The sequence below is a fragment of the Eumetopias jubatus genome, unplaced genomic scaffold (genome assembly GCF_037043125.1).
Source record: "Eumetopias jubatus isolate StellerSeaLion01/CBP00866 unplaced genomic scaffold, mEumJub1_p1.0 scaffold_7, whole genome shotgun sequence".
In the NCBI taxonomy this organism is placed as follows: domain Eukaryota; kingdom Metazoa; phylum Chordata; class Mammalia; order Carnivora; family Otariidae; genus Eumetopias; species Eumetopias jubatus.
Window position 1 is genome coordinate 99502241 of NW_028274813.1, and position 23042 is coordinate 99525282.

General features: G+C 35.5%; 1 protein-coding gene across 10 annotated transcripts in view; it reads right to left on the bottom strand.

Moving 5' to 3' along the window:
* The window catches only part of SLTM (SAFB like transcription modulator), a 42592-nt gene that overhangs the window by 15576 nt on the left and 3974 nt on the right, over nt 1-23042 (bottom strand). Inside the window, exons 3-8 of one of the 10 annotated variants that reach the window (XM_028100043.2) lie at nt 14662-14726; nt 11800-11997; nt 10875-10922; nt 3616-3643; nt 1815-2229; nt 1139-1188 (exon numbers count right to left, since the gene is read on the bottom strand). In XM_028100043.2, coding sequence (XP_027955844.1) covers nt 1139-1188; nt 1815-2229; nt 3616-3643; nt 10875-10922; nt 11800-11997; nt 14662-14726 — 804 coding nt within the window. Of the gene's footprint in view, nt 1-1138; nt 1189-1814; nt 2284-3615; nt 3644-10874; nt 10923-11799; nt 11998-14661; nt 14748-23042 lie in introns of all 10 variants that reach the window. The other 9 variants (XM_028100041.2, XM_088024812.1, XM_028100042.2 and 6 more) reach the window with 9 other exon arrangements.

The window sequence follows — 23042 nt, forward strand, 5'->3', positions numbered from 1 at the left end:
CTTAAAAAATACATTTATCAAAGGATCGATTTTATTCTATGAAATGCTAACAAGAAGCGCATTTGTCTTTTTTATATTACCAGTAACATTTGGGCCCAGGTACTTCTCTTACAGAAAAAAAATTTTTAGTTAATAGAAAAAAGTTACCATTTAACCAAGACCACTAAGTTTCTAAATTTAAAGGATAACACTTAATAAAGTTATTGTATTTTGTCCATTAACCAAAACTGTAAGGGATCTAAGTATCGCAATTAATTGTCAATTAGTAAGTCAATCACTAAGATTTCCAGCAATAAAACATACCAACAAAGTAACACTAAATGCACCACAAAACAGATTAACATTCACTGAAGAGGCATTTTAGGACTCTACAGTACCTGAATGGTGTTATTTTTCTCTTAAAATGCTTTTTTTTAGAAAACAAGAAATGTTTTCAAGTAGATGGCATATGTACAAGAGGAGACCATAGTGCACAGCCATGAGATAACCAGACATCCCAACATCAAATATTGCATCTTTAAGCTTACAAGAATTTCAAATAAAACTAATTTCCAACACAAGACTCCCATCAACCCAAAATAAGTCAAATTAAGAAGTAAATCTTCAAGAATCAAACTATTATATATTGGCTTCGTTACTAGAAGTGTGCCCTGGCTTAAACAATGAAAGAAGTAAAACCAAATGTTAGAGACTGATTTTCTTTTAAATGCTAGACTCCACAAATAGAGGCAAATACTATTTACAGTACATTTCCTACTAGACAAGAACAGGGGAAAAGTTGTGCTGGTGCATAAGGGTTGCAAATGACTACAATTAAAGATAAAATACTTCTAAAATTATAATGTAAGAAAATGAAATATCCATTAACACTCAGTACAGCTGCATAGAACACAATGTGAAAAACACATACTTTTAGCATACTCAAACCAGTTTACAAATTAAGTAATTAAAGCGTAACGCTTCAATCACACCCAGAGTTTGTAGAAGTCTGTTTAACTCAATAGTCTACACCGAGGCCCACCCAACATTTTTAGTATGTCAATTTTTAATGACTAAAGGTCAAAGGAAACCCCAATTACTACTTTTTAACGGAAGTACGCCATTTACCACTGAAACAAACTGGAAAAAAATTCATTACCTTTGTCATCTTTGGATGATGTCTTGCTGTCCTTAGATTCCTTTGAAGAGCTAAAGAAGCAAATCACCAGAAGAAAATTGAAAACAAAAAAAAAAAAACAAAAGAAAACAAAAATCGAACAGCTTGATATTGACTATATTTCACACTAGTACTATTTGTACAAATTAACAATTCCAAAGGCCTAGATTAGGTTATTTGAGCAAATGATTCCCTTAGGATTCTTGCACTGATTTTCCCCAAGATGCCTGAAGAGCTAGATTTTCTGACAATTCTATTCAGTGGATATATGGCCATCTTCTCCAGATTTGAGGACTGGGACTTGACTTCACTTTGTGTTCTTAGGACTGATAGTTGTTCATTAACCATCATCACAAGGATTTTTAAAAATAAAACACAAAAAAATTGTCAATTTGAAAAAAAAACCAAAAAACAAAAAACAACCAAAAAAAAAACCAAATATATGCTGACAATGCAACAATGCAATCAGTAGGACACACTGCATATTACGAAGATCTTGAAATTTTTTTAAAAGTAACTTATGACGGTCAAAAATATTATAGGCAGGATCATAAGTACTAATTACTGTACATGGTCTTGAAGCCACCCCCTTAATGTAGAGTGATCTTATTGAATGCTGGAATTCAGTATCGTAAAGAACTGACATAGAAAAACAAACCTCTTTGCTTGACCAGAGGCCCCAGTAGACGAGGGCCCTTTCTTCAAAGTATCCTTTTCTTTGTCTCCAGATTCTGCTTTCTTAGAACTTTCTCTGGCTTCCTTCTCGACAGGATCACCCTTCACGCAGTCTTCCTTCTTACCATCTTTATGGTTCGCATTCATCTCATAATCCTTGCTTTCCTTCTCCGGGCTCTGTGCAATGGCGTCCTGCCCATCTTTTGGCTTACTTGCTTCAGAATCTGTAATTTTCACATTTTTACCTGTTTCTAGGAGGTCATCACCATCAAAATCCAGAGTGATGGCATCTTCAGCCTGGATTGTGACCGAGATGTTGTCATCCTCAGCTTCTTTCACAGGTGCATTAGCTTCCATCTCTTCGTGAGCTGTGTGATCAGCCTCAGCTAGGTTCCCTTCTGAAGGAAGAGGTTTAGATACTTCTTGTGTACCATCACCAGAACCTGCTATATCTAAGAGGATTTAACAGGAATAAATATGGCAAAACAAGAAGTTTAAACAATTTCATATTCATAAGCTAGAATAGGACCTAGAAAATATAAAGCCAGTTATTAGCACTGATGGAAGGTTAGGGGAAAAAAAAACACAAGGGTATTAACTAACATAAACAATCCTTTACCCAGGATCACTTATTCTTCATGGAAAAAATGATCTCTACATACAAATACCAAACAACAAAAGTGAGGAAGTGGTTCCATCCTGAGGATACCAGCTCTTCGTTTGTGGTTATAAGTTAATGGCAAATGGAAGATTTTGTTTCCCTCGATGAGATAGTGACAGATGTGCAGATTTGTTATTCAGTGTTCAAATCATCTTGGGTTTAACCCTTGTGACCTTCAGAACTCCCATGGTGACGTCTTGAAAGGTCACAGTCTGAGGATATCAATCAGTCTTCAAAGTTTTTCAGGGCCCCATCCTTTTCACTCTTCTGATTCAATTCTTGGGTAGTCCAGAATCGTATGGAAAACTGCTACAGAAGGCTCCAAAGATGTCCTGCTCCATAATGTTCAGGAAATTGGTTATTTCCAGTCTTCATCCTGTCCAGCCAGTCCCGAAATTACCATTTTCGAAGATGTCTTGCATTTCCCCAAAATGGAAAGGCTTCCGGCATGTGAGATTTTCAGTCAGTAGCTTTACTTCGTCATCGCTTTTGGGCTTTTTATTCTGCCTTGTCCTGCTCCATGTCCTTTCTAGTCCAAAGGAGGATCCTTTGACTTCCATCCAAGAACTCTTCCATAACCTCGTACTGATCAATGCATTACTACTGATGTCCCTGTAATTGTATTGAATGAGACAGTTCTCCTAAACTACGAAAACTGTCGGAAGACTGTATGAAAGTTTCTCTACGCAGCAAACAAAAAGTCAGTCTCCTGGTCACCCATTTTTAGGACTGGTTGTACAATTCATTATCTGTTACACTCTAGAACCCCAATAAGCACGTATGAGTTACTGCAGTGCCAGTCGTAAAGGACATTATCGACTTACCGTATGCTAGAAGTTATTTTAAAACATAAAATTAAAATTAGGTTAAATAAAATATGGCAATGTCCACTACAGTAACTGATATGTACCATTAAGTTAGAACATAGCTTAAACGTTAAAAAGAAAATTAAAACCAATTGAAAAATAAAATCAAGATGCTAACTTAATTCACTAAATTGATAAATTTGAAAATAAACTCATTTCAAAAATAAGATTTCAAATAAGGAATGTTTTATTTTCACATAATTTACTATTTTTCTAAATGTCAGCAATTTTTAAACTCTACTTGGCATCAAACATACCTTTCTCATTTTCTTCTTCCTCACCATCCTGAAATTCAAAGAATAATCAAATGTAAAATGAATTCACTTAAAACTAGATTTTAGTAATAGCACAAAAGCAGTGAGGTTAAACTAGTATATAATTTAATAATATTAATTAGGGACACCTATCACTAACAAATATAGGCTATTCCGATCAGAACCAGAGCCCATTTAGAGAAATGTGGCACATTATCTGGTGGATGTGGTCTCAGACAAAACAGATAAATCTATCAGTAATTATATCAACAATCAAATGGATTAGTTTCAGTATTCAAAACTAGTTTATAGAATCTGAATCCTACTCACATCAAAGAGTTGCCAAAAGACTGACCTGATTATCTTATGTGACTCAGGTCAAAAGCACTTTTAGGGCGTGCTATTCGAAACAGTATGAGAAAGTACACTGTGAAGACATACACTTTCAAGGGCTTAAATGCACATTAATAAAACAAACAAAAACCCTTTCCAGGCATCTCAGAAGTAAGAGGAGTGACTACAAGAGTAGTTATTTTCAAATTACTCATTCCTTTTTTCGGTTGAAAATGAATTCACAGTGGTCACATATACCCTGATGGTCAGACGCTTTAAAAATGGTATTTGCACTACAGGTAATCAAAATAGTAACTCACACTGTTTTAAAAATATGACTGATTTTAATTTTAAAATATGTGATCTCTCCGCTTAATCTAAAATTAAGCATGTGCTAGCCTGAAAACAGGAATACTGCAAAGGGATTTTCCCTTTTTCTCTACCCAGCAAATACTACAAAAAACCCCCGAAGGTAGTCAAAGTCACACCAAGAAAAAAAACCAACATTTTCCCCAAATTAAAGATCAGAACAAATAAGCAAATACCCATTTAATCTCGGGAAAGGGAAAAAAAACTTAAGGGATGTTTTAATTTATAACTTTTAAAATAAAAGCTGAGTTGAAGTAGATCATTTTCAGTCAAGGTGGTGTGAAGCTACCACATACAAAGCCTTAGAGTAGTGGGTCTCAAACTTTGAGTCTGTATCAGAATCCCCTGGAAGGCTTGTTAAAACAGTTTGCTGAGCACCAACCCAGAGTTTCTAATTCAGGTCTGGAGGCAGGACTTGAGAATCTGCATCTCTAACAAGTTTCCAGGTGATGCTGATGCTACTGGTCCAAGGACTACACTTTAAGAACTACCACCTTAAAGTGACAGCCTAGCAGTGAATGACGACTTTAAAAATTGAACTGTACACAAAACTTTAAATGGTGTATTTATCTTATAACACAATTTTAGATTCCAGAAAAGCATGCATTCCTTAAAAATGTCAAATATTTTACCGTATGCTCAAAATTACATCTGATAACCACCATTATTTCTAAGAAATCATTTTAAAGGATTTTTCGACTTTAAGCTAACATGTAAGTGCCCCCAAATTATGGAATGCCCAATTGCTTTACACACTAAACATGAAGGAAACTTAAAAACACTGAAACAACTAAGCCACAAGCTTAGGAAGTAAGAGTCCAAAAACAAGTAGATTATTGATTGATAGCAAAGTGAATTGTATTATCACATAAGTCCATTATATTACGCTCTAATAACCTCTTTACTGTCGTTCTGTTGAACCAGAATTTAGTTTTAGTCATTGTTTCTAATCTGCAACATCTGGAAAGGAAAGAAAAATGCTTTCACTTGGGTGGAGTGACAGGCAATGGCAGCAAAGAAAGGATGAACTGTTGATTTATCTTTTTCTTCCAGATTCTTTTAGCCCAGTAATTTGTTGTGGAGGGATAAACAAACTGGAATATCTTAACTTTTATTCAGGAGAACAAATGAACTTAAAGAATGCAACTTGCCGTTTCTTTATCTACCAACAGCACACCACTTCCCAGTTATTCTCTTAGAGTTGCGATATTGACAGATTCAAAAAAAATGCCCAAATTATCACGTTTTAAAAAGTAAAAAAATTTAAATACTGTAATGTAAAAAACAAAATCCTTTCTGCTGTAATTCTACCAATTAAAAATGTTATTTCTTGCTGCTAAAATAACTGGTAAGGTTTGCCTTACTTTGCTGAAGAGCTTTGAGATATTTATCCTAATTACTCAAAATGTCTTCTGAAGAGGCTCATAACATTAGTTTCTCAAATTAGAGGTAACACTAGCTTTACTACATATACTTAAATGCCCCTAGAAGAGTCTGACCCGGCTTCTAGAATACAAAACCGACTACAGTTGGGGGTGAAGCACAGAAACCACGAGGGTTAGTAGGAAAGACGAGCCACAGTTCAGTGCAGACTTTGCTGTGCAGTATGTGCAGTAAACAAAGCACTACTGAAGTCAAACCTTTGGCCCTATGTAAGCCTGAAGTCCTCATAATAAGGAAACAAAACAAGAAATGCAAGAAAGATAATGGGAAATTTTTCCTGTCTAAATGATACAAATGATAAATCATGCACCTTATCTGAAAATAATTTTCCTCCACTGAAAACAGGTTTTTTTCAAATGAAAAATATACTAAATCAGTAACAACAATGTAAAGCATCCTCTTACATTAACTACTTTTTGAGTTTATCTTGAAAACAATGTAACATTTCACATAAGAAAATGAAGCAAATGCCCCCTGTAAGATAGGAATTCGTGTTATCTTTGTAGCAGGACCTACAATCCTTAGTCAAATGCCAAAAGTCATATACGAAGCTTCTCTATTTTTATTTCATTCTAGGAGCAGCAATGATAAGAGACAAAGACAAGCGAAGGACTTATTTTTCAGTTAAGAAAGTGCTTATTACATATATAGTAAGGATACACATACTCACATGTGTATATATATGTATATACACACACTCATTCTACCTTCCCCCTAGCTTAATCTCGTGAGATGTGTAACATATAAGTGCTACGTAAGAAGACCTCTTCTGGAAAGTCTCCTTTCCCCTGACTTGTATATAAACAGTATATTCAGCCTGATTTAAAATAAACCTTCAAAATAACCTTAAACCACCAACTGCCTGCTATTAACCTTAAACCACCAAATGCCTGCTATCTATCTGGCAATATGCTAAAGGTCATAGGAAATACAAAATACCCCGCACATGGTAAGTACTCAATAAATATTTGTTGAATGATTTTACTGAATAAATGTGGTGTGAGACACTACTATTTTTAGATGGAAGGAATGAACTGCTCATTTCCATGTATGTAACGAGCTTAACTGCAGCACTGTGTAAGTACAATGAAATTCAGAAAACATTTACTAGTGTGCAGTTATTTAGTGAAAACAATACCAAACTAGACATCTTAAGACCTGGGTATTTATCCTATCTTTACCACTGAAACAGTTTTACTCTGTGGTACTGTTATCCACCTAGCTGAATTTACCCATAAAATAGAGATAACATATGACCTAAACAGAACACAAATAATTAAATAAGATAATGGATATAAAAAGTTCTCTGTAAACCGTAAACCACTACATAAGAGATATTAAAGAAAGTTTTATGGAGGAGATATAGATAAATCTGGCTTTTGAGGTACACAGGCTTCATATGACAAAAAAACGGTATTAAATTAGCGAAACATTAAGGGCAAGGGCAAATAGAAAAAGGAATATACATGGTGTGATCACAGAAGACTGAAGAGACTGAGGTTAGAGGAAATTTCTAAGAATTACAGCACTAGCAAACATAAACATTGAGAAAAATTTCCCCAAATTTCTCAAGTAACGGGTATCTTCAAGCTAATAAAACAGTATTACAACCAGACTGCACAGGTACTAAGTGCCAGGATCTATGATCAATCCTAACATCAATCCAGCAGGTAGGAATTACAATGTTCATTTTACAGACATAGAAACTGACTAACAGAATCTGCCCAAAGTCATAATATTATAGGTAACTAATAGAAGCACAATTTGAACCAAATTCTATGTAGTATAACAGAGGCTAACACTTAAAGGCCAAATATTTAAAATCCAAGTAAGCCTGAAAATTGGCTTGAGTGAAGGGACTGTTTTGAATGCATTTTTCTCATAGCTTTGATTTTGAAACCACGTAAATATTATAAATTATAAAATCAGATTAAATTTTCTCGCTATTTTGAATTATATACTCACAAGAAGTTACAGATTCAAATTTTTTAAAAGCAATACTTTAATTATTGAAAATAAAATAAAACACATCAACCTAAATCTGTATGAGCTGGGGTGATATAACCATATAGAGCAGAACTAGTCTAATATGCAGTAACTGTTCATTCCTAGAAGGGTACATCTTTAGGACAGATATAATGGGGAAAAAATCTTAAATTATTTTCAGTAATCTTTTTGATAGTGGTGTTGGGATTAAGTTTCTAAGACTGTTGTAGGCATACTGTAAGACAAAGAAAATGATTAACTTAGAAGTATCCCTATGACCTCAAAATCTATTTAACTTAAAAGCAAAAACAAACCAAAAAACCACACACATTCACTAGCACTGTACATTGAAAGAAAAGACCTAGAAAGCATGAAAACCCAGTAGCAATGAACACCCCTACCACCAAGACCAGGTTCTTGAAAACCACTTACCACCAAAAGGAAACAATGGCTAATTAAGGTCTAGAGAAGAAAAAGGAACATCATTACATACCAGAAAGCAATCAAAGACTACCAGGATCATGTTGAAAGGAAGAGGCTCTCACCAGCTACAGATGGGGCAATTTAACATTGAACAATGATAACTACAATGGACTTAAATACATTAAATATATTTAAACCCATGAATTCAAAATGAAACTAAGGGAGGAAAAATAAAAAACTCATTAGTCACTGTTAAAGATAGTAATGAACTGGCTCCTCATTCCAAAAATTGGTAAATAAAAGGAAAAGCATCAGAAATAAATACATATGCTGGCTTTCCTTTGTAAATGGTACCACTGAGTAACCAAATAGTAGGAGATATTTCTACTTCTAGGACCATTCCAGCTAATAAATAAGGAAGAAATGACAGAATTAGAGTATCACTACTTTGATCCAAGGGGTATGGATCAATGATTGGTACCATCATCGAGAAGATATAACCAGAAATTAGGTGCAGCCAAATGGAAGAACACACCACTATCTATGAAGTAGTTGGGTGTGTTGGGGTGGGGGTGGGGGTGGGGTGCCCTGAATTGGACAGCAAGCCTCTAGATCCCATAGCCAACTTACCAATTTACAAAGAATACAGTAAACAGAGAATCATGTTGAATGACTCCACAGAAATGTAATCAGCAATATCTAGACTCTGGAAACCCTACAAGCAGGGATTGGCAAACTATGCTAGATGCCTCTTTTTGTAAATATTTTTACTGAAACAGCCATATCCATTTATTTACCCACTGTCTATGGATGCTTTTACACAACAATGGCAGAGCTGAATAGTTATAACATAGATCGTATGGCCCACAACAGCTAAAATATTTTCTACCTAGTCCCATTAAGAAAAACTCTACCAACCACCTTTGCTCTACAGAATACACAACTCAATTTCTTCAGCAAATAAAATAGTGGAGGGGAAACCTTTAAGAGACCTAATAAACATTTCAATCAACCAGAACGGGAACATATTTGTACAAAACCTGTAAAAACAAAAAGCAAAACAAAAACAAAACAAAAACTATACACAATTGAACATTTGAATACTAATTGTATCTTTAATGATAATAAAAACACGATGAAACATAGATACATTTATATATGTCGCTAGATGTTCCACTGTACATTACTTAGAAGGAGAAAAAAGGTCATTTTACTTAAAGAAAACTTCTCTGAAGATGTAACCTCCCTATCTTTTGATACAATAAGGCAATACTTGCCCCTTGATGAGAAATAACTGTTCTTTCATTATCAGGATAGAAGGGGAGCAAGGCCCTCTCCAGGCCATATTGTGAAAATTAGAAAAAGGCATCCATTCCTTAAGATACTTTACTTCCATCTGTTAAATTTTTATAAAAAATATATAGTTTATTATGTGAATGGGGCCCCTTAGATACGATTGATGCCTTTACACAACTTACAACCTGCACAACTTCAGGAGTGGCCCTTAGTGGAAATGAACAAGCTAGCTGCTAAAGAATATGACGAGCTCAACTCTACCTTTTTGCAAATTAGTAATGTAAAAAAGGTACCCCGCCCAATTTGAAAGTTAATTTTCCTCAACTAATCTTTATCACTCAGAAAGGAACTTATTTATAGCTAGTACGGGGAACAAATCTACAGACTTTCTTTCGCAGTCCTAACATTTCCTTCCTGAATATTCTAAATTATCAGACCCATTTCTCCCAGAAATCCAGTTTCTCCCCCACTGCGATAAATGCAGAAAGCCAAGATACAACCTCCCCAGCATGTGTGGCTCACCATCATTTCAAAGGCAAGAGAGCTGCAGGAGAGAAGGTGTGTGTGACCAGAGGCAATCCGCTAAGCAGTGCATAAATATGAGCCCCACTACGTACTCTTCTGGCAAACATTAACTAAGGAAATAACAGACCTGAGCACTATTTTTTTCTAAATCTGGGAAACAGAGGAAAGTCCTATCTCTACTTCAAAGCATACCATTTAAAGAAGGTACATAAACAAGGCTTCTTGAATATAGGTATGGAAAAAAACAAAACAAAAAACAAAGGATAAAAAAGAAAACATTGTAGCAACTGAGTTATATAAATGTGTTTATAGCCCCTGTAAACCACGCTTTAAAGTGTACATTATATAAATCATATATACCAAAAAAACACAACACGCAATAGAAGAGCACTCATTTTCTACACACATACACACACACAAACACACACCTGAGTAAATCTCTAGAACAGAGATTTTTATCATTTTTACACTATGCCCACCCTAGGTGTGTTAAATTAACAAAATCTTAAATAAAGCTTCGGAAAGGATATTAGTACTTCTAAATGATTTACTTCTTAACAAAGTGACAGGAAAAAAAAATTCAAGGAGAGTGTAGACTTCTCAAAAGACTGGTAACCAGAGTTTTGTTTTGTTTTTTTTAACAGAAAGGATGGACTATTTTTATTTTTCTTCTGAAAAGGGTAGGAACCTTGTAATAATTCAATTACCCTTGTGGCAACAGAAATTTCAGCTGCCAATTTTAAGTATCTCGTATATACCACATAAATAATTCAGTATTAAGTTTAAGGCAGTTTTATGAATTAGAGGATTTTGAAGTCAAAATAAGATTCCTTTTCCAAGCCCTTCCACCCACAATATCATATTCATAGGACTAAATATAAACTTACTTGGGCTGTTAGAAAGGTATCATCTTCACCTTCTTGAGCTTCAATTTCCTAAGTAAAAGGGTATACAATAGCTTTGCTTTACAAAATATCTGGGTAACATGAGAATGCTTTTATGCTCTAATTATCACTTGCCTTGTGTTCTGTACAGTGTCTATGATACCATGGGTACTAAGTCAATGCTTAATAATGCAGACTATATTTTTTATGCCAACATAAAAGTAGTCACACTGATAGAGAATTAGAAAAATCTCTTGAGCCCTTCATTTATTAAGCTAGGTAGAATGAAAGTATTCTAAGCATGATCATTAACTGTACTGACTCCCTCCCTAATCCACTGGTTTTCTTAAGACATACTAACATATTTCAAAGCAGGACAAATGGTCTCTTTCAGTCAAAGAAAGTCTCTTTTAAATTATAGGTGTTTAAATTAAACTTTCCTAAGTAATTCCCCACCCTTGATAATAACCAAAGAAATACAAGTTAATCTTTTAGATCTACTAAAGTAGCAACAGATAAAAAGTTACCATCCAGTACTGTTGGCAAGATCAGAGTGAACTGATACACTCATCCATAGTGGAACAGAAAACAACTTCAACATAAATGTCCCAAATCAAAGGAGCTGCTATTCAGTCTATTAAGTTACAGTATAACACACGCATTATGAAGTTATCATGATAGGTTATATGAAAACATCATATAGAACAAACAGCAACTAAAGGCATGATAACTATTCTGTACAAATATATACAAATGTGGAAGATCATAAGCCAAAATTTAAAAGCTAGTAGGATTCCAGGTGACTTATAAATAAATTCAAAAATATATTTTCTGAAAATTCTGAGACTTCCACATTGAACTAGAAAAAACTTTTTATTATTTATTACTTAATTTATCTGTTCACATTTTTAAAAAACTGTCTAAAGACCTGACTTTCGATGTCCTCTTTTTCTATATCTTCTATTGCTTCTGCCTCTATTAATTCATGAGTTCTCTTGTTCTCTTCTGCAGAAAGTAACTCCTTGGAATGTACATTTTCTTCTTCATTTTCACCAAATTCTTCAGAGTCCTTTAGTTCATCATTTCCATCTTGTTCGTGTGCCTCTTGATTCTCCAATTCACAGTCCTTTTAATGGTAAGAAAATTTGGTACAACTAGAGGCAAAGTAGTATAGGCTATCCATCAAACGTTTTTTGGTAATTTACATGTCTACATGTTTTAAATTTTACCATATTTTGACATTATTCCCAAAGTCAAAGTCCAATCATTTGACCCTACATATTAACTGTGTCTTTAAAAATAGAGGGAGTCAAATCCCAAAGTCATTGAACCATGCATCTAAGTTCCCAATTCTCTCACAGAGATAAGCACTAACTAGATTGCTACTAGAGATGCTCTCAAGTTCCAGTTATTTAATATTTACCAAGTTACATCCCAGGAGCTGTCCTAGAAGATAAGGCTTCACAGAAATGACTTGATTTCTCCATGTGCCACTGTTTAACTTCAAAGACTCTGCAAGTCTTACATATTATAACAAAGTTTATTTCTAATTAATAATAAGGCACCCAAACTGTTACATTCTGTTCTTGAAAAAAATGCAAATAATTAAATGTATTTGTTTTAAAATCTATCACTGTGCCACAATCCCAGTTAGGCAGGGGAACATAGGTTGGGACTGTCTCGGTGAAGGAATTCTGTTTGCCCTTCAAAGTTTATGGACACACAGTACTTCAGTAGAAACAAAGAAAAGCAGCAATCTAGTTAGTTTCCTCTTTAACTGCAAAGAAAGGGCTGAAAGCAATGAACACTCTTCCCCCTTCCCTATTCTACAGTAAATATAACAGATTTAAGAAAAGCTTTCTGGGTTAAAAGTGGAAAAGGGTAGGGGCATGACTATTAATCATTCAGAGCTGAGCTACACATAGGAAAGAGAAATTTCTGGGGAGGCGAGGCAAAGAAAAGGAACAGGATTTATGGGAAGGTGGAGTGCTTGGGAGCAGGGCATCTCTGGGACAGTAGGTTTAACCAACTCATACACGTATGAGTAAGGGAACACTGGAGGTTGAAAATGGAGTAGGGGACTGTATAACAGTGTATAACTGTATTAACAGTCCCTACTTTTTGCATTTACTAATCCAAAAAAAAAAGCAGCCAAGGGAAATCACCGAGGGAACTGTATCTACTCTGAAGTGCCAACCCTGACCATTCTCCTCACCTATAAATGAAAGCAATTACTATACTATTCATGTCTAGGCAATAGGTGATATTCATTCACCACTACTGTATAAATTCAGAATTACCAAGTCTGAGAGATAAGTATATTCACTTATTTTCTATCAAATACATCACATATGCCAGTACCTCCCCAAAGTGAAAAAGGAAGTAGAAAGAAGAAACTGAAGATTTATTTAAATCAGATTTTTTTTTAAAAAGCTCTTTTGTTCTTCTAGACATTATGAACAGGCTCATTTAATAATCACACAAAGGTATCCTTTGCAGCACATACAAGAGACAGTACTATTATGCTAAATAGAAGTATATATCGCCTCCTAACATTTCAAATGAATGTAAGTATGAAGAGCTAAAAGTTAGACATTTGAAAATTAAAATGTCTTTACTAAGTCATAATGTTTTTCCAGCTTATGGATAATTTTTGCTTAATCATACACTCACTAGTGAAGACACCGGGAGAAAATAAGAGCGAAGGAATAAACCTAAAAGAAGATGTATCACAAAGATAACAGAATAGAGAGACTGGAGAGTTCTGAAAGGCTCAAACAAAAGCTGATTACAGGCATGCAATCATCAATTTTAATGGCTCCCTGGGCAAGGATTTCAGGGTTAAATCCTCAACCACACATTTCTTTCTCTCTGTGCGTATGTAACCTCAAAGTGCAACGTGTGAAGTGTGGGACATGTGGTACACTCTGTGGTCTGTGTGTGCATGTAACGTGGGGAGGGTAGAGAGCTAAGCAGTAGGAGAGATGGCCAGGTGAATGGACATGAGCTGACTTCATGGTAGGGCACACAGACATCCAGAGATGTTATGACCACATGGACTAACTGTACACAGAAAACAGAATATATGGGGTATAAATGTACATAATGTAGGAGGAACTGTGCTCATTAAATAATTCCTGCAAATGCCACACTACTTGAGACCTAATGATCAGTAAGGAGGAGATCGCATCAGTTAAAAAAAAAAAAAAAAAACCTGTGATTAAAAATAACTTATAGAACTGCCACAACTGCAGTTAAAACTGTACACATTATTTTTCTGGCTGGTCAGTTTTGAAATACATTCATTTTTAGCCAAAAAAGATCTGGCTTAAATTTATCTTTAAAGGGCAAAACAATTTCTTAATTTGCTCTTTACTAAGTAGCAACACACCAGCAATCTTCTCTCTCCATTTTAAGGACTACATTAATCTAAGTTCTGTATATTTTATAAAAAAGCTAAATGCAATGGGCAGATGAAAAATAAACTATCAATACCCTCATTGCAGTACCTTGTCTAGGAACTAACATATCATTTGTCTTGCAGCTGTTCCTCTGGCCCCTACGTCTGATTTTTACTTCAAGGCCTGGACAAATATTATTTTTAGCTCTATGTCTCATTTAACTAAAGACAAAGTCATTTATTATATTTCTCAACTATGATGAGATTGACAATACTACATTAAGTCTCTATCTTTATTTTACCTTCATACTTCAGGATCTATTATTCAAGTAAAATGCATGAATTCATCATGCAAAATAAACGTCTTAACCTGAGTAATTAACACTTTACCTTGACAAAAGCATCATCTTCCACAGAAGCATCTCCACTCAACTCATCTGCTTCCTGTTTTTTACCTGCGAAAGAAGGAAAATGGGCTAACAACCAATATTTTATTACTTTAAGAGCAAAAAACATTCAGAAGAGTTTACCCCACGGTATTGATCGCTCTCTACTCCCAAATCATCTGACAAAACTAATGCGAACTGCTTTGTAAACCACCTGCTCATAGCTGTCCCAAACAAAAACCTTTTTTAAGGACATCATGCTGCTTCACTAAAATAAACTGCACAAGTAATCTTAATACGAACCCAAAACTGACTTGATATATATAATACATTTTTCTTTATGCCATTCAAAATTCTCCTCTTCAATTCTCCCAGAAGTAGCAGCACCTTTCAATGGTGTTCTGAATCTATCACCAGATGTCTGATAGCTAAGTTCAAGACTCGTGTCCCCCACAAAGCTATCCCTAAGTACTACTCTTCAACAAGCTTTCTCTGAAATAAAATTCTCATGCTTTAATCTACACCTTACAAAAAAAAAAAATCTATACCTTACAGTCCATCAGTTGATTATATATTGCCCTGTATTCTCAAATACATCTTGCTTCACCATTTAGAAAAGAAAATTCCTTTAGTACAAGTGACTGCTTTTATGCTTATTTTGGTACTTCTCCAAAGGCCTAAATATAAATGGTGCTGGGCACTTAAAATGACTGATTTAACTGATTTAAGGCAAGGAGAAATGACTTCAGACGGAGAACTGTTAATAGCCTCCAGACTACAGGCCTCCCCCACCCAACTCGCATCTTCAAACTTTAAAAATCAGTAGTTGGGACTTTAAAAATGCTTTCCACAGTTAAAGAAATATGTATTTCCCACAGAGCCAATGCTAAAAGTTTATGTTTTCAGGCCACGTCACAGAAACCTACTAAATAAACCATGCATCAGAAATGATGTAAAAAACACAGCTGCTGAAACTTTAATATGTATTTTTTTTAATTCATTTTGAAATGTGAATGGATGTTCTCTCCTGAGGCCAACTAATCATCAACTTTTCCCTTTGTCTAAAACAGGGACTGCCATATACCTATCTCAAGCTTCTGTGACTCACGGTAGAGTTTAGGTTTAAGGTGGCTGTAAAAAAAAAAAAAGTCAGTGTAGCTTCCTTTCCCTAGTCTCAACAGCCTCTATCTTCCATGTACTCCTAATTCGAAACCCTTTCCTTGAAGGCGCGATAAAAAGGCAACAAGATTCTGATCCTTCCAGGTATGTGAAAAACAAGATCAAGAGTAAGAGTGGAGATTTTTTTTTTAACCCATTCAGGTAAAAGAGGGCTTGTCCCTGTTTCTTAAGGGCTTATGTGAATCAAAAGAGAAAGTGTGGAGCCCGTGTGGTATTCGTTTCCCATATGGAATGTTGGTGTGTGTGTTTTAAGGAAAATAGAAATTAGAAGTTACTACAGGGACAACTAGCAAAGTCTGCTGGTCAGAAAGCGTTTATTGCTATATTAAAAAAAAAAAAATGAAGATGTTCCTTCCCTGAAAACAGTATCAGATGAAAAAGAGCTCACTAAATTCTTCCATCATATTCAGAGGAAGTTCCATGGTATAAAACCTTTAAGACGCTTCTTTTTGGGAGAAATAAGCTTTTTAAAAATATAAGAGCCCCAAAACACACCACTAAGTAATCTATAGAGTAGAGCTTTGGGGGGAACTCCTTCAGAACATTTGCAAATAGTATTTACTCCTTACAGTTACAAACTGCCTTACAATTTGCAAAGCATTTTAAAAAAAAAAAGTTCAACTGATTTTCCCAAGCACCCTATGGTACTTGGGGCAGGTAATCACAATCTTGGGAAAGAGAAAATGAGCCTGAGAGGTTAAGTAGCTTGCCCAAAGCGAGTAAATGGCACTGTCAGAACTGGAAGCCAAGGCTTTTCCAGTCCTAAGTTCTTTCCACTACATCCTACTATGACCTACTTAAAAGACATTATCCTAGTAAGGCGTGGTTCATTAACTCAGTTTAAAGATACTATCTTTGAAATGGCAGCCTTCAGCATAATGACAAACTACATGTTTTGCAGACTCCGCGGTGAATTTCACTTGCTTTAGTTTACCTAAAGGAAAACCAAATTGCACCACGGCAACAAAAACAACACTGGCAGTCACAATCACTGCTTAAGTGGCTTCCATGGTCCAGGCACTAAGATAAATGTTTTATATACAGTAAAGTATTTATTTAGTTTATCCTCCTAACTACTCTGAAACTATTATCCCCAGTCTATAAAAAAGGAAACTGTTGCTCAAAAACTAATCAGATAACAAGCTAGTAAAGGCAGTGCTTCAATTTATTTATTTTTATTCTTTAAAGATTTTATTTATTTGTCAGAGAGAGCATGAGCACACAAGCAGAGGTAGTAGCAGCAGAGGGAGAGGGAGAAGCAGGCTTCCCGCTGAGCAGGGAGCCCGACTCCGGGACTCCATCCCAGGACCCTGGGATCATGACCTGAGCCGAAGGCAGATGCTTCACCGACTGAGCCACCCAGGCAGCCACCCAGGCATCCCAGCAGTGTTTCAATTTAAACCCAGGCCTATGCCTACCTCTCAAAACCCACAAAGCCATTAGATCTGTGAGTGGCTAGAATGTGCCAGTTGTTAATGCTATCTCTTTCAATGTAAACAGAGGCTCCAAAAGTCACATCTATAAAATGTTTACAGGTAAGCCTCCAAGATTATGTAACCTGCCCCATGACAAACAGGCCACAAGAGGCAGAAGTGCACAAAAAGGTGCAACTTTAGTATGCCTTACTGTTATAAGCAGCTGTATCACACGAAAGCACTGGACATTTAATATATCAGCTTGTAAACATAAAAACCATGAGGACAAGATTTTCAAACATACAGTGATGAAACTGCAGTAATAATTTGATAGGTACATAGTCTTTAAGAAAACTGAAATTTTACCCTCTTCGGAAACTGATCTTTAAATTTTGAGAGTATAAGAAAATTCTAGTTGGTGTCTCAGGAATGAGCTGACACCATATTTTATTCTGCATATTTAGAATGAAGTCATGAACAAACTTTATAAAGACGTCTTTGATCATTCCAAAAAACAAACAAAAAAACCCTGAAATTTTACACTCTAGCTTTTGACTGCTTTCATAATCTGTAACTTTGGGCTTACTCTACACCTGTTGAATTAGAACCTATGTTGTAATTTCTTCTTTTATGAAAAAAGTATCATCCTTCCCCCATATAAAACATAACTCACGTTTTAAAAAGTTCTGATGATCATCATCTAGCCCAGAACCTAGTACAGCGTTATATAATGAGCAGAGAGATTTCCTGACGATAATGGAGTAAGTCCTTAGGTTGGATATAACAAGGTCTGGATTTCTATTCAGCCCTCAATGGGACAAGCAGAGGTGACATGCCAGCCAAACTAGCACCATGTGCAGCCCCATCCTCTCAGTAAAGTCTGTAAACTCCCAACGTCAATGATGCTAGAGTACCTCCATGGATTCCTAACGTATGTCACAGATGAGAAATAACTTAAAAGAAAAACCAAATCCCCCTTAAACTCCAACAAACAACACCAACCACCTTTGGCTCTTTTTTGTACAGTCAGTAACCATTTCTATTTCCAGCTCCCATTTAAGCCTGTGCTATCAAAACTCCTATAGCAAACTAATCAACTAATCTTCAGTCCTTCAAGGACTCAGGCATGTGCCACAGAAATGTGAATTGGTGCAAAGGAAAGTGGTACAACCAGGATGAGGGCGCTAACTTAAAAGTTTAATGTAACCGAAGCTTTTTTTTTTTTAATTTTTAAGCAACATCTACATATGACATGGGGCTCGAACCCACAACACTGAGATCAAGAGTCGCACATTCCACCAACTGAACCAGCCAGTCACCCCTGAAGCCTAATTTTAATGCTTTGAGAAACAAAACTAGAAAATAAACTGAGCAGTAAAGATAGTCTGAATAACAAAATACAAATGGAAGCAAAACTAACTTATCACATTTTAAATTATCACAGTAGTAACACATGGCTATTTTTGAAATTACATAACTCCACATAAAAATACTGCAATACTCTTTGCGTGATTTTAGGGTCTAAAGTAAAATGGCAAAGCAAAAATGTATACACCTAAGGAAGATGATGCTAAAAACACTTCCTTATTTATGCAACATAAATGTGTACAGGTCCACAAGTATTTAATTTTTAGAATTAAAGATAATTCAGAATTTTCAGATTTTAGAAGAGTATGACAGTATATACACCATTTATTAATCTAAATTTCCCAGTGGCTTCTGGAACAGGGTCTCTCAATCACAGAAGTATTTGTGCAATGAAACATGCATATTCACGCCAAATGAGATAAATCAAGACTATAAATAAATCAAGACCATAAATAGCTTCACTTTTGCCAACAAACTTAAGAAAAAACTTTCAACTTTCAGAACTTTTGTATTTCAGAATTATGAATAAAGGATTCTAGGTCATAAACTGGTTTTCTCCTCCAAAGGCAAAAGGTCCTTCTAAGGATTTGCAATTTTCCTTTTCAAGTTCAGAAATACATCCAAAACAAAAACAAAACAAAAAACTCCACTCAAAAAGTAGATTTAAAGTAATTTTGCCCAAAAACTTTGTGACTTGATTAACTCTTTCCCATAAACGTTTACAAAGCTATAAAATGTAGAAAATGTTTAGTCATAAAATTGCTGTTTGACAAATAATACATTATATGTTAAAAAAAAAAGAAGATAGTAAGAAGGGAAAAATGAAGGGGAAATCGGAGGGGGAGACGAACCATGAGAGACTATGGATTCTGAGAAACAAACTGAGGGTTCTAGAGGGGAGAGGGTGGGGGGATGGGTTAGCCTGGTGATGGGTATTAAAGAGGGCATGTATTGAATGGAGCACTGGGTGTTATACACAAACAATGATTTATGGAACACTACATTAAAAACTAATGATGTAATGTATGGTGACATAATAAAATTAAATTAAAAAAATAGTAATAACAAAAAAAATTGCTGTTTGAGAAGGGGGGCGGGGGAGAGATTCAGAATATAAGCCAAATTGAACATGAATGTTTCCAGCAACAACCTCTCCCCAATTGCATGCAGTATCTTAAAATAATCAGACTATGCTTTGTGTTGTCTGCATACAACTGCATGTGGTTTTAGCATCTCTTCTATTAAACTGATGTTTTACTACTGAAATCTTTCTAAATGACCTTGTATGTTGTCTTAAACATTGCAATCATCCAATAGATCATTTTATTATTTTTTAAAATCTACTGCAGATAATTCACACTCATTATAGTAAATCTAGAAAATACCAACAGTATATATTTTTTTATTTTTTAAAGATTTTATTTATTTGACAGAGAGAGATACAGAGAGAGAGGGAACACAAGGAGAGGGAGTGGGAGAGGGAGAAGCAGGCTCCCCACTGAGCAGGGAGCCCGATGCGGGGCTCGATCCCAGGGCCCTGGGATCATGACCTGAGCTGAAGGCAGACACCTTTTTTTTATTTTAAGATTTTATTTATTTATTCATGAGAGAGAGAGAGAAGCAGAGGGAGAAGCAGGCTCCCAAGGAGCAGGGGAGCCCGATGCGAGACTCAATCCAAGGACTGTGGGATCACGTCCTGAGCCGAAGGCAGACGCTTAACCATCTGAGCCACCCAGGTGCCCTGAAGGCAAACGCTTAACGACTGAGCCACCCAGGCACCCCCCAAAAGTATATTTCAAAAAACCTGTTAACTTTGTTGTCTAAAGATAACCAAACCCAACAAAGACACACACACACAAAATACATGCACACGTGTACACACAAGATTTTAAAAGGCAGCAAAACTGTAACTCAGTTTTTAACAGGTTATTCTTCTATTCCATCAACAGAAAGAAAATACTACCAGCTGACCCTAAGCCTCATTGTCAGAATCAAATAAAGCAATGTGAAAGTTTTTTGGAAAACGTGAAGTATACGAAACAATTTGCAAACTGACAGGCAGAAAGAAATGAATGAAAATGATGCCAAGCTTCAAGCTCTAGTCTAGAGCGGTCAGTGGTTCTTAACTCTACCTGCGTGAGAATCACCTGGGGAACTGTTAGAAAATAATGAAGCCTGTGCCCCCAACAGAGCAGCCAAAACCAAACCTCTGGGGAGGCAGGAGCCTGGTACCTGTATTTTTAAGAACTCAAGTGACTCTACCATAGAGAATCACTAGGATGACTGAGCATAAATAACTAAGAGGCTAGAATGAAAAGAAAGTACAAGGAAGATTATTGTTTTCAGCTTCTCCAGACTAGAGAAAATTTCAATTCTGCCTTTAACAAAACACCATGTATGATGTGAACCTTGTTTTAGTTGTTGAAAAGGGAAAAAAAAATCCATAAACATAAATCTCCTGTGAGTACATGCACATGTACATATACAACTTAGATCAACAAATAACACGTGATAGATTCAGGGTGATGGAATTACAGGCAATTTTCGCCTTTTAGTGCCTTTCTGGATTATGAATTTTTTTAATGAACGTATTTCCCTTTTATAATCTGGAAACAACATTGTAAAGCCATCATGCAAACTACTATTCCAGGGTACCAGATCTGCTATGTAAGACCAACTCAGGCTGTGGAGTTCAGAATGTGACTAGTTAACTCCTAGAACTGCAGAACCTTGAGACCCTTTTATTAAATGACATATATGTGAGAACTATAGCATAGTTGATTAATTAACCAGTAAATTCCACTCTTATACCCTAAACCATTTTTCACCCTCTTCATTAAAGTCATTTCTGATGCCACCAACTAATATTTCTTTTTCCCCTAATTCCTGGACAATTCATACCTTATTTTGCATGAGTTTGTGAAAGAGGTGATAGTCTGAAGCCCTCTGCTCCTAATTCAGAAAGCCTAGAAGAGGACTAACTTGGGAGAAGCGCACTGTCTTAAAGTACTAGAAAATTTTCCCTACCCTGACACACACCACATTTGACACAATAAAACAGCTGAAAAAAGTACATGAGTGCTTTGATGATAAATATACTCCACCAGATAAACTGCAGAAAACAAGCTTCAGGTTTTAATAGCAGAGGTGAAAGGTCTGATTTGGTGATGTGAAAATGAGGCTGGATAATATTCCAGCAAAAGTTATGAGGATTTCCAACCCAGCAACAAAGTGGTAAGGAATAAAAGGATGTTGCAATGATTCACGTGTTCCGTGTTCTAAGAGTAAGGATGCTTTACACATCGGTGCCTAAGGAGGAGCCACAAGTGCCACTGAGAAAGGTACTCTAGAAGATAAGACTATTAATCTCTGATATACGAGCTTCCAACAAAGAAATAGGCAATTAAAATAAGCACCAAAAGATGTATTTTTAAAAGCAGTTAAGAAAGCCATCATATGGCCCTCAGGATTCATTCAACAAATATTTTCTGAGTACCTAATACATGCCCAGCACTGTGCTAAGCATTACAGAGACTAATGTAAACAAAAGACTATGTCCTTACCCTCACAAACTTTCTAGCCTAGTGGGTATCCAAAAATATTTATGACAATTCTGTCCCCAGAGCTCTTCTCAATGCCACAATTCTGATTAGTTTCCTTAACACCCAAACATACTGCAGTTAAAAAAAAAAAAAAGGCAAGAATTAAAGTCCACTAAAATAATGTATTATTATGTTAAATGCATTTTATGTGGTTTACTATATCCTTATCAGACACAAATTTTAGGAAGCTTTATACAGTAAATATACAATTAATTACATTGTCAGAGGTATTTTCCACATAAAATTAGGCGTTAGATATTTGGATAAACCTATAAACCCAAATTATACTTGTTCCTACAGGAGGAAAAAAATCAGATTTCATGTAGTGGTTTGACCCTTACTAAGCTTGCATGTATTGCACATTTCAACATCATTAAGTACTGCGTTACATGTAATTCCGAATACTATACTGATTAACCACATAAAATAACTTTTGCTGAAGTTTACAGGTGACTCTAAAGGTTGAAAATCAAAAGAATATGATATGCCATCATCAGGTAAAGCAAAAGAAATCTTAAATCTATAATCTCTAAAACAAGTTAATGAGGAGTTAGCTCTACCTGTTTAACTGCTTTCTTAACACACACCCAAAACAGTAAATCTTCCCGGTATAGCTTTCTTCTGTGTTACTTATTAAAAAGTTCACAGCAAAGAAAGTTGTAAAAAGACTCAGAAGAGACAACCAATATAAGCTACAAAGTGTTTCACCATATTAACCGCATGCAAACAGATTTTATAAACAATATTAGAACTATAACACTATCAACATTATAAGCACAAATTTGTTTTAAAAATATTCTAAAATATAGTTAAGAATACAG